At 43.8% G+C, this 12,123-nt stretch overlaps 1 protein-coding gene across 1 annotated transcript; it reads left to right on the top strand.

The window, feature by feature from the left end:
* Window positions 1–5,115: 5,115 nt before the first annotated feature.
* LOC132386079 (up-regulator of cell proliferation-like) lies at window positions 5,116–12,118 on the top strand (the record flags this gene model as incomplete). Its single annotated transcript, XM_059958374.1, has 2 exons — window positions 5,116–5,747; window positions 6,988–12,118. A coding segment is annotated over exon 2 (4,602 nt), but the record flags the coding sequence as incomplete, so codon positions are not given.
* Window positions 12,119–12,123: the final 5 nt, after the last annotated feature.

The raw sequence follows: 12,123 nt of genomic DNA, 5'->3' as shown, positions 1-12,123 counted from the left end.
CAGTAAATGACCCCAACAGACTCACAGGTGATGTGTCGCCTCACCTGTCTGGGGCCCTGAATGGTAGTGAGGGAGAAGGCGTAGGGGCAGGTGAAGCACTTGTTCTGTTTGCAGGGATAATTGCCAGAAGGGAGATCAGTGGGAAGGGACAAATGGACAAGGGAGTCACATAGGGAGCAATCCCTGTGGAAAGCAGAAAGTGGGGGAGGGGAGGGAAAGAGGGGAGATGTGCTTGTAGAGGGATCGCATTGGAGGCAATGGAAGTTTCAGAGGATTGTATGCTGGATATAGAGTCTGGTAGGATAGTACATAAGGAAAAGAGGAACCCTACCCCTGGTAGGGTGACAGGATGATGGGGTAAGACCAGACATGTGTGAAATGGAAGAGATGTGGTTGAGGGCAGTGTTGATGGTGGAGGAATGGAAGCCCCTTTCTTTGAAAAAGGAGGACATCTCCTTTGTTCTAGAAAGTAAAGCCTCATCCTGAGAGCAGACGTAGTGAAGGTGGAAGAACTGAGACAAGGGGGTGGCGTTTTTATAAGTAGCAGGGTGAGACAAGGTTTAGTCTAGGTAGCTGTGAGAGTCTGTAGGTTTGTAATATACATCTTTTAAATCCTTTTAAATCGAAGCAAGAGGCGGAGAGGGAAGAGGTAAAAAAAGTTTGGAGAGAAAACACGAGGAAATCTGCAGATGCTGGAAATTCAAGCACAACACACACAAAATGCTGGTGGAACACAGTAGGCCAGGCAGCATCTATAGGGAGAAGCACTGTCGACGTTTCGGGCTGAGACCCTTCGTCAGGACTAACTGAAGGGAAGGATAATAAGAAATTTGAAAGTAGTGGGGGGAGGGGGAAATGCGAAATGATAGGAGAAGACCGGAGGGGGTGGAATGAAGCTAAGAGCTGGAAAGGTGATTGGTGAAAGTGATACAGAGCATAGGTGTTCATCGAAATAGTCTCCCAGTCTGCGTCGGGTCTCACCAATATATAAAAGGCCACACCGGGAGCACTGGACACAGTATACCACACCAGCTGACTCACAGGTGAAGTGTCGCCTCACCTGGAAGGACTGTCTGGGGCCCTGAATGGTGGTGAGGGAGGAAGTGTAACTAACTTATCACAAATAGAAGATATTAATCCTTTGCCCAGTGGATTAATACGAAGAAACAGGTCCACGAAGTTTTCCTCAGGCATCTCAGGAAAATTTGATCTTAAAAGGAGAATGAAATGTCTAATATGAAGGTGTCAAAAGAAATAAGTATTAGGTAGGTTAAACTTTTCAGATAGTTGTTGAAAAGTTGCTAAACAATTATCTATGAAAAGATATTCAAAGCGCCTAATGCCCTTTCTATACCAATCATGAAATGTTGAGTCTTGCATAGAAGGTAGGAGTAGTAAAAGATGATTGTGTAAAATAGCACTAGAGAGAGCGAGAGAAACCATGAAGGCCATTAAGTTTTCTAAACTGAGCCCATATTCTCAGAGTATGTCTAATAGAGGATTAACAATTAGTCTGGGCAAGCGACAAGAAAGTGCAGATCCAAGAAGTGCAGAAATGGAGAGATCCTCACTAGAGTTCAACTCCATTGCCACTTATTTTAGGCAGTCAGACTGATTATGAAAGAAGGACTAAAAAGTAAGACAGCAAATATTGGCTGCCCAATCACATAAACGGAAGTTAGGCAAAGCCATACCGCCTTCCTTTTTAGATTTTTGAAGGTGAGCTTTATTAAGTCTGGAATGTTTGCCCTTCCATAGATAGGACAAAATGATAGAATCTAACAAACCAAAAAAAGCTTTAGAAATAAAAATTGGTAAAGACTGAAATAAGTATAAAAATTTAGGAATTTTAATAACATTAATTTGACCTACCAGAGACACGGACAAGGGTGACCACTGTGTCAAACTCTGTTTTGTAGAGTTTAAAAGATTAGCAACATTTTCTCGAAAAAGATTCTTGAAGTTCCTTGTTACTGTACTACCAAGGTAAGTAAATTGATTATCAACTACTTCGAAAGGGATGTCATGAAATACTAATAATAGTACTTCTCTATTGATTGGGAAGAGTTCGCTCTTGTGTAAATTAATTTTGTAACTGGAAAGCTGACTAAATTGATTAAGAAGTGAAATCATTGGGGGTAAGGAAGTAGATGGATTTGATATAAAAAGTAAAGGATCATCAGCATAAAGAGAAACTTGATGCTCAACACCCCCCTCCAAATCCACATCAATTCAGCACAGCTACGAAACGCAATCGCCAGTGGCTCTATGGCCAGATCAAAAAGTAAGGGACTTAAAGGACATCCATGTTGGGTGCCACGTTTAAGGCTAAAAGACTGGGATTGCTGAGAGTTAGTCTAAACAGAAGTGGTGGGACATGAATATAACAATTAATCCATGAAATAAAACTTTGTCCAAAATCAAATTTTTCTAAAACCGCAAAAATGTAATTCCACTCCACACGATGAAATGCTTTCTCCACATCAAGAGAAATGATACATTCAGGAGTCCCAAATGAGGGTGAGTACAAGATATTAAATAGACTTGTATATTTAAAAAAAGGGAAGGTGATTTTTAATAAAAAACCAGTTTGATCTTCAGAAATAATAGAAGGAGCAATGTTCTCTAATTTACGAGCCAAAACTTTAGCCAAAATTTTAACATCAATATTTAACAAAGAAATCGGCCCATACAAAGAATACTCTGTTGGATTTTTACCTTTTTTTGGCTAAAAGAATGATACATGCCTCGTTAAATGTTGCTGGCAATTTACCATGTTTAAACAAATCAGATAGAACTAAGAATAACTGAGACGAAAGCAGTGAGGAAAATGATTTGTTTATAAAATTCTGCAGAAAACCCATCAGGTCCAGGAGATTTACTGACTGCAGTGCAGAAATAGCATAAGATATTTCTTCTGGTGATAATGGTTCATTGAGTTTTACTTTAAAATCAGAAGAGAGCAAAGGAATACATCTGTTTAAAAAATGCTCAACAGAGATATTATCATTTAAAGATTCAGAGGTATAAAGTCGAGAATAATAGTTCTTAAATGTGTCATTAACTTCAGAATGATTCGAAGTAATGTTCCCATATCCTTTTCGAATTTTTGTATTTTGTTGTTTAGCTTTAGAGCATCTTAGTTGGTTGACTAAAAACTTGCTGGATTTATCACCATGGATATAAAACCAGCTCTTGCTTTCAAGAAGTTGACATTCAACTGGTTGAGTGGACATAAGGTCAAACTTAGTTTGAAGTTCTACTCACTTCTTGTGCAGTTCAGGATTTTTGGTCTGGGCATATAGTTGGTCTGTTGCTTTAATCTGACTGATCAAATCTAATCACTCTAAATGGGTCTTTCTTTTCAGATTTGCATAGAAAGTATATGAAATTATTTGACCCCTCAAATATGCTTTCATGGCATCCCTGACAACCTGGGATGAGATTTCAGGTGACATGTTAGTTTTAGGAAAGAAGTTATCTGGTCCTTCATAAATTTTGCAAAATCATTGTCCGATAACAAGGGCGGATTAAAACGCCAATGTTTATTCATTTGAGGGAGACCAGGAAAATTTATAGACAGGGTAACTGGGGCATGATCTGAAATCAATATACTCTGATAATCACAAGAGTGAACAGATGGAATCAGCTGGTAACCCATTAAAAAATAATCAATGCTAGTAAAAGTATGATGGACATGTGATAAAAGGAATAATCTTTCTCAATAGATGGAAAAAACGCCACATATCAGAGATACCATCATTAGAAAGAAATAAGTGAATAGATAAAGCAGATTTACTAGGTAGTCTAGGAACAGAGGACGATCAATCCAAAACTGGATCTAATCAACAGTTAAAATCACCATCCAATATAAGAGAATACAAACTCAAATCAGGCAATAAAGAGAAAAAACGTTCAAAAAAGTTCACATCATCCAAATTGGGAGCATACAGGTTAGCCAATACTATCCTAGTATTATACAATTTCCCTGAGACAATAATAAAATGACAATTTGTATCAGATATTTTGCTGTGAAACTCAATGGGAACATTTTGATTAATAAGGATAGAGAACCCCCCCCCCCCCCGAATGGAAGTGCTGTCCCACCCACCTTGTCATTAGATGAGAATTATCAAAGCTATGAATATGAGTTTCTTGCAAAAAAAGCAATGCCATCTTTGAGCTGCTTAAGATGTGAGAACACCTTCCTTCTTTTAACAGGATGGTTCAATCCTTTAACATCCCAGCTTATAAAATTCAACATGCTAAACATTGACATTTAAAAAAAAACATAAAGGGTAGTAGGTATAAACAAGATCAAACATTCAGATAACAGCTCTGTGGCAAAAATATAAGACAAGAGAATCAGGAGAAAAAAATGTCCTGAGTAACTTCCCCGATGGTAGAATAGGTTGTGGTTGGGTTGACTTGGGTCCCCAATAATCTTTCAGGTTCTTTTCTCATACCTGTCTTTGTAAATGTCCTGACTCATGGGAAGATCACAACTACAGATGTGCTGGGCTGTTCACACCACTCTCTGCAGAGTCCTGTGATTAAGGGAGGTGCAGTTCCCATACCAGGCAGTGATGCAGCCAGTCAGGATGCTCTCAGTTATGCTCCTGTAGAAAGTTCTTAGGATATGGGGGGCCCATACCAAACTTCCTCAACTGTCTGAAGTGAAAGAAGCGCTGTTGTGCTTTTTTCACCACACAGCTGGTGTGTACAGACCATTGGGGTCCTCGGTGATGTGGATGCCAAGGAACTTGAAGCTGGTTACCATCTCAACCCCAGATCCATTGATGTCAATAGGGGTTCAACCCGATAAGTGTGAAGTGGTTCATTTTGGTAGGTCAAATATGATGACAGAATATAGTATTAATGGTAAGACTCTTGGCAATGTAGAGGATCAGAGGGATTTTGGGGTCAGAGTTCATAGGACTCTCAAAGCTGCTGCACAGGTTGACTCTGTGGTTAAGAAGGCATACAGTGCATTGGCCTTCATCAACCATGGAACTGAGTTTAGGAGCCGAGAGGTAATGTTGCAGCTATATAGGACCCTGGTCAGACCCCACTTGGAGTACTGTGCTCAGTTCTGGTCACCTCACTACAGGGAGGATGTGGAAACCATAGAAACAGTGCAGGGGAGATTTACAAGAACGTTGCCTGGATTGGGGAGGATGCCTTATGAGAATAGGTTGAGTAAACTCGGCCTTTTCTCCTTGGAGCGACGGAGAATGAGGGGTGACATGATTGAGGTGTATAAGATAATGAGAGGTATTGACCGTGTGGATAGTCAGAGGCTTTTCCCCAGGGCTGAAATGGCTAACATGAAAGGGCACAGTTTTAAGGTGCTTGGAAGTAGGTACAGAGGAGATATGAGGGGTAAGTTTTTTATGCAGAGAGTGGTGAGTGTGTGGAATGGGCTGCCAGCAACAGTGCTGAAGGTGGATTCTGCAGGGTCTTATAAGAAACTCCTGGACAGGTACATGGAGATAAGAAAAATAGAGGGCTATGGGTAACCCTAACTAATTTCTAAAGTAATACATGTTCAACACAGGGTTGTGGAAGGGAGTGTAGCAGTGGTCAAGTGTGTTATCTCCACTAGTGCTCACCTGGATGTGCTGACAAAACTTCAGAGAGATTTTTGTCAGCGACGCTCAATTAAAGTCACCGGTGACGATGAAGACAGCCTCTGGATGTGCAGTCTCCAGCGTGTTGATGGTCTTGTACTGTTCCTTGAGAGCCAGGTCAGTATCAGCCTGTACCGCTGTGATGATAACAGCCGTGAACTCCCTAGGCGGCCAGTAGGGTCTGCACAGCAGCACTAGATATTCCAGATCTGGGGAGCAAAAGGATTTGAGTGCATGCACGTTCTTGGTGTCACACCAAGCATTGTTGATCATGAAGCATACCCCTCCTCCTTTACTCTTCACAGTGAGGGTTCTTCGACCTGTCTGCCTGGAACAGGGGGATCCCAGAGGGATCAATGGCATGATCTGGTATCTCCTCCGTCAGCCAGGCCTCCACGAAGCACAAAACATTGCATTCCTTTGTTTCCCGCTGATAGGAGTTTCTAGCTCTCAGTTCACAAAGCTTGTTATCCAGGGACTGAACGTTAGCCAGAAGTATGCTAGGGAGCGTCAGCAGATTTGCATGCCGTCTCAGCCTCACCAGGATGCTGGCCCTTCTCCCTCGCCTCCAGTACTTCTTCCGAGGTAGTGGCAGCGTAAGAGATGAGTCTCCCATGGATCGCGCAAACAGGAGTTCCCAGTGTAGGAAAGGCAGCACATAGTGGGTAAATGCCATCTTTCTGATGTTCAGATGTTCTGACGTCTGTCGTATCTGCTGTGAATATCAGCTACTGGAACAGAAAATGCTAAGAAAATTACAGTGGTTAGTAGGGTACTGTAGATTTGGAACGGAGCTCACAACACGGCCACCGTAAGTGGTTCCATCTTTGCAGCACCAAACACAGTTCAGGTCCTCTTTAAATGCTCAATCCTTCCTGCCCAAAACATGATTGCCAATTAGCAGGGCTGTCCAGAAAATTTAAAGGGGCCTCGCCAGCCATGCATACTCCAGGGAGTTAGAGCATCTAAACCTCAGAAACCAACACGGACGGGTGCATGTCTTAACACTTAGACTAAGTTAACAGGTTGGTACAACATTGGGTTCTGAAGGGCCTGCACTTTGCTGTAATGTTCTGGTTCTATGTTCTATTTGTGTGGAGACTTGGACTTTTCCCTCATCACGGTCATGAACAGCCCACCCCTTACAGTCAGCCTGAGTCCAGATCCTAGACTCATTAGCCAGCGGGAACATCCCCCCTGTATCCAGCAATGTTAAACTCTGTCCTCAGTTCAGTGAGATCACAACTCATTCTTCTAATCCCCAGTGAACAGAGGGACGGTCAACTCAACTTCTCCTGATGTGACAGACTCACCAACACATGGACCTGAAACACTGACCCTGTTTCTCTCTCCACAGATGCTGCCTGACCTGCTGAGTATTTCAATGATTCTCTGATTTCAACATAGTAAAAAATTCTTCAGAATCTTCATTACAAGTGCAACGTTCATTTACCAAGGACAACAAGTTTGTACCCAGTCTTCCTGGTGTGGAATCTCCAAGTGAAGATATAATTCTGTGATCAATTCCAGGTTGCCATGGTGATCAACTACTGACTGTACTCAGTACACACCGTGGCAGGACAACGAGACCTGACAGAGGATCACCAGCCAGACGCACAGAACCATTCAGCCCTGTGATCCTGGGACAGGAACTGTGTGTTCCAGTAGGACATCAGGCACAACAAATATCCTGGACTGGAATAGAGTCAAAACGATAAATGGTTGGAGAGGAGTTTTAACTTTCTGGGAATTGAAGAAAGAGAACTGCATGCCTATCCCCAAAACACACCCTTTACCCAAACTCCCCTGCAGCAAAGAGAACAGAGATTCCAGGAGAACACACAGCATATCGGAGAAGAAGACAAGCATTCTACCAGCTGGAAATAATGTATGAAAATCTCAGCTCCCCACAAATTGTAAAAGATTTAGGATTACAGGATCATTATCCTCACAAACTGTCTCTTCAGACTGTCCAGGAGGTGTCCCAGGATAAACTGGAGGACAGCAACCCAACTCGAGCAGAAGATCTTCCCTGGCGATTTCTCCAAAGGATCCTCTCAGCCAATTCACTGACAAGAAATCCCAAATGGCCACCTGATCTCTCCTCGGAGGGTGAAGATGATGATGATGATGAAGACTTCAGTGATTTCTTTGAAGTTACAGCACCAGGGGATGGTGAGATGAATCCTCTGGATATCATTGCTGCCATTTTCCTCTGTGCTGACCACTCTCTCCAGCAGGAACTGATGCTGAAGATGTCTCTTTGCCAGTTTGCATTACCCTTTCTGATGCCAGACATACACAGTCACCCCATGGACAAGGTGAGGGGACCCACAGAAGGGCCTGGTGCCACCCTTCTCCTCTGGGCCATGAGACCCATTGTTAAAACATGGTGCCCACATTCTCCTACAGACAGCAGCCCCGTTGTGGAGGTGCCCATCGTGACAGCAGCCATGCCAACGGTGTCCTTCCTCAGACTGGGAAGGTGCACAGTGTCCAAATCCCGAATCCTCAATCTCACCCTGAGTCAGGCACAGCTGCAGCAGAACATCTTCCTGCACTCCGAGATGGAATGTGGGAATGTGCCCCGCAGGATATCCGATGGAATGGCGGAGATCAGCTGGTATCTCCCTTCTGGGAAGAGTAACACGGATATTTTCCCAGAGGCTGCTGTATTCATTAACCTCCGAGGCGATGCTGAAACTTTCCAGGGAAACGCTCGGTTTCTGGCAAAAGTATCCACTGCTCTCTTCATTTTCATTGATGTTATCGGTGAGAAGGAACGAGAATTCCTCGCCTCTCTCCCACAGTCACCAGCAAAACTCTTTCTCATAGTCAACACCCACATCAATCAGCAACACATAACCCCCAAGCAGGTGAAGAAAATGTTCAAAGATCTAAAGTTAGAACCTCAACAATGCCTTCTTCGGACAAATGAAAATGAAGCTAATCTTGCAGAGATAGTTTGTTCTCAGATCAAACAAGTAATTCTAGTGAGGGACAGGGACCAGACCTTGCTGAGCCTGGAGAAAATGGCTGACATTGCAATGGAAAGTGGGATTGAGGTCGATGAACATCAACCTGAAATACAACGAGCCAAGGAACTGACCAAAATACTGGACAGACTTGACTCAGGAGACATTACTGGGTATAAAAGGAGAGTGTTGCCCTTTCATGGAGAGCCCTGGCAAGGGTTGTCTAAAGTTGAAAAAGAGAAATCGCGGATGAAACTCCGTGGGGACAGAACCACAGTCGTGTATAACCACCAACTGGACCAGGAGAAGAACAGAATCCGGGAAGCTCAGCTCAGACAGAGTCTGTCGGAAGAGATGCGGCTGTTCATCGAATACCTCACCCGTCACGATGGGGTTGACAGAGCCATTTCCCTACAGTGGCTGAAGCTGGAACTGGACAGTAAATCACAGGAAGTTATGGCAGGATTGCGTAGAATTTATAAAGAACTGTGCAAAGACTCAAAGCAGAAGGTGAAGGAACTGAAGGAGTTGGATCAGAAGATGTCTGATAGTTCCCTGGGACTTGAGCACTTCATGAGGGAATTTGGCCAGGTTTATGAACTTTCAGTGACTCGACACGTCACCCGAAGGACACAGATCCACCCAAAGGTGCCGCAGTTCCCAGGGGTTGCTGCTGAACTGTTGCTGGAAGGGTTCCCACTGGAACTCATCGATGGAGACGTTTCCAACGTTCCCATTCCATGGATCACTGCCGTACTCACAGAGCTGGCCAACAAAGTGGGAAGAGCTTGCCGAGTGTTTGTGCTGACAGTGATCGGAGTTCAGAGCTCGGGCAAGTCCACACTCCTCAACACAATGTTCTGTTTGCGGTTTGCTGTGAGCAGCGGCCGATGTACTCGAGGGGCCTACATGCAGTTGATCAAAGTCACAGGGAGCCTGGCCGAGGAGCTGGGCTGTGAGTTCATCCTGGTCATTGACACAGAGGGGCTGAGAGCCCCAGAACTCGCAACACTGACAGACAGCTACGAGCACGACAATGAGCTGGCAACGTTCGTGGTTGGATTAAGCAACTTAACGTTGGTAAACATCGGGATGGAAAATCTGTCAGAGATGAAAGATATTTTACAGATTGTTGTTCATTCCTTAATCCGCATGAGGGAGACAGGAAAAGGGCCAAAGTGCATATTTGTGCACCAGAACGTCGGCGATGTGAGTGCGCACGAGCAGAATCTGAGAGGCCGTCAGAAACTCCTGGAGCAGCTGGATAAGATGACAGAGGCTGCAGCAAAGCTGGAGAAGGTAGACCGAGTAACGTTCCGGGATGTGATGGACTATGATGCTGACAAGGACAACTGGTACATCCCTGGTCTGTGGCATGGTACACCCCCAATGGCTGCAGTCAACACCGGCTACAGTGAACACGTCTCCCAACTGAAGAAGAACCTAATTCAGTGTCTAATCCAACGGAGCAAAAGCCAAAGAGCTTTCACTATCCCGGACTTTATCAAATGGATGGCTGGGCTTTGGGAGCAGGTGAAACATGAAAATTTCATTTTCAGCTTCCAGAACAGTCTGGTCGCAGAGGCTTACAACCACCTCTCCATGAAGTACAAGGACTGGGAGTGGGAACTCTGCAAATTCACTCACTCCTGGGGAAATGAGGCTGAAAACAGAATCAGCAATGCCAAAGGAGATCTCACTGAACTGCTCTGTAATCTGGAGAGGGAGATGAGGACAGAGATGAGCAAAAGGGAGGGTGTCACTCTGGATAAACTGCAAGCTCTGTATGAAAGTGGGGCTGATAACGTGTATCTGATGGAGAAATACAGAGAGGAATTTAAACTCAGCATCTCCAGTTTATGCAGCCGACTTCAGCACGATTCAATGCAGAGATGTAGAGATACCGTGAACAGACGGGTGGGACTGCAGGGTGTGGATGATATTTGTAATAATTTTCACAGGAAGATTGGAGAACAGGTCAAGGAACTTTTACAGAATTGTAAAGTAGCAAATCGGGTGTTGGGACACCAGGAACTGAAAAATGAATTTGAAACGATGTGGAAAGGTACACTGTCTCAACTGGAGTATCAGCCCTGCAGAGAAAGAAACATTGAACTGGAGATTGAAAATCTTCTCAGAGAGGCAATAAGAGCTCAAGGGAGAGTGATTAATGAAAGGCTAAAAGGTAAAAATCTCTGTGAACTGGGGACCCAATACCTTCAGATTGAAGAGAAACACATCAACGTGTCACATTGGAGATGGGGTACAAGTAAACTCATTCCATTCAGATTGAAATCAGACCTCGATCAAGCAGCAATGATTACAAAGCCCATCGAGGATGAATGCAGACATTGGATCACTGACATCACAAAAAAGGACATGGATTATGACAATAAATATTGCATTGAACTTTTGAACATGATAGAGGAAAAAGTTGACAATATTTCACATCAAAACTTTTCAATGTCTGAGGTTTTCAAGGCCGAGTTTAAACTTCACCTGTGTGGTTACGCTGTACCAAGATTCCAGGAGATGCACAGGAGGTTTATCCACAACCACGACCCACGGAGAAGACTGGAAAACATGAAAAATCAATACTTTGATCGCTTCATGGATATTTACACAGAGCAGGATGAGAACCAGAGACAAGCAAAACGATTTACACAATATTGTTTCTTGCCAGCTCTCCGAGACGCCACCCTCAAGACTCTCAGCGTGAACATCGTGGATGATATGAAAAAACACAACCCTGAGCGACAGTACAGTCTCCGCAACAACTTCACTGTGGCCCTCCTGGTCCACCTGAAACAAACACATCGATTTGATAAATATCTACGGTACATCAGAGACTTTGTGAATTTCGCCAAAGACTGGCTCCATCAGCAAGTTATTAAACACTGCAAGACAGAACGCGATGGGGAGAGCACATTTACCTGTCTGGCTAAAGAAATCCTCACAGAGATCACTGGGCAAGCTAAGGACATTGTTCAGGATGCAGTGAAGCAGAACTTTGCTGGAAATGCTGAGAGCTTCCTAAACATGTTTGCTGAAAAGTTAAACACAAGAATCTCGATGCCCAAAGATGAGATGAAACTCGTTCTGCTTCAGAGTGGCAGTGATGGCAAGAAATGTTCAGAAGCCATTCTGCCATGTATTGAAGAGGTGGAGCAGGATCTCCTCCGTGAGGTAAAAGGCTGGGATGTCAAAGCAAAGATTGAAGAATTATCCATTAAACCCAGGGAGGAGTTGTTCAAAGGGTTATTCAATTGTACAATGAAATGTCCTTTCTGTGGGGTTTTCTGTGACTCAGAGACCCCGGTTCACTCACAACACTCCTGTAAACAGCACAGACCTGAAGGGCTCAACAACTGTCGATGGGCAGACAGTGAACATCTTGTAATGGATATCTGCACAGCTTCAGTCGCTGGTGATACAAAATTCCGAAATAAATACACAAATGGGAAATTCCTTCCCTACAAGGATTATCAAACAGTCAATGATTACTACAAATCCTGGAC

Source organism: Hypanus sabinus, unplaced genomic scaffold, assembly GCF_030144855.1.
Source record: "Hypanus sabinus isolate sHypSab1 unplaced genomic scaffold, sHypSab1.hap1 H_7, whole genome shotgun sequence".
NCBI lineage: Eukaryota > Metazoa > Chordata > Chondrichthyes > Myliobatiformes > Dasyatidae > Hypanus > Hypanus sabinus.
This window is presented reverse-complemented; position numbering and strand designations above follow the sequence as displayed.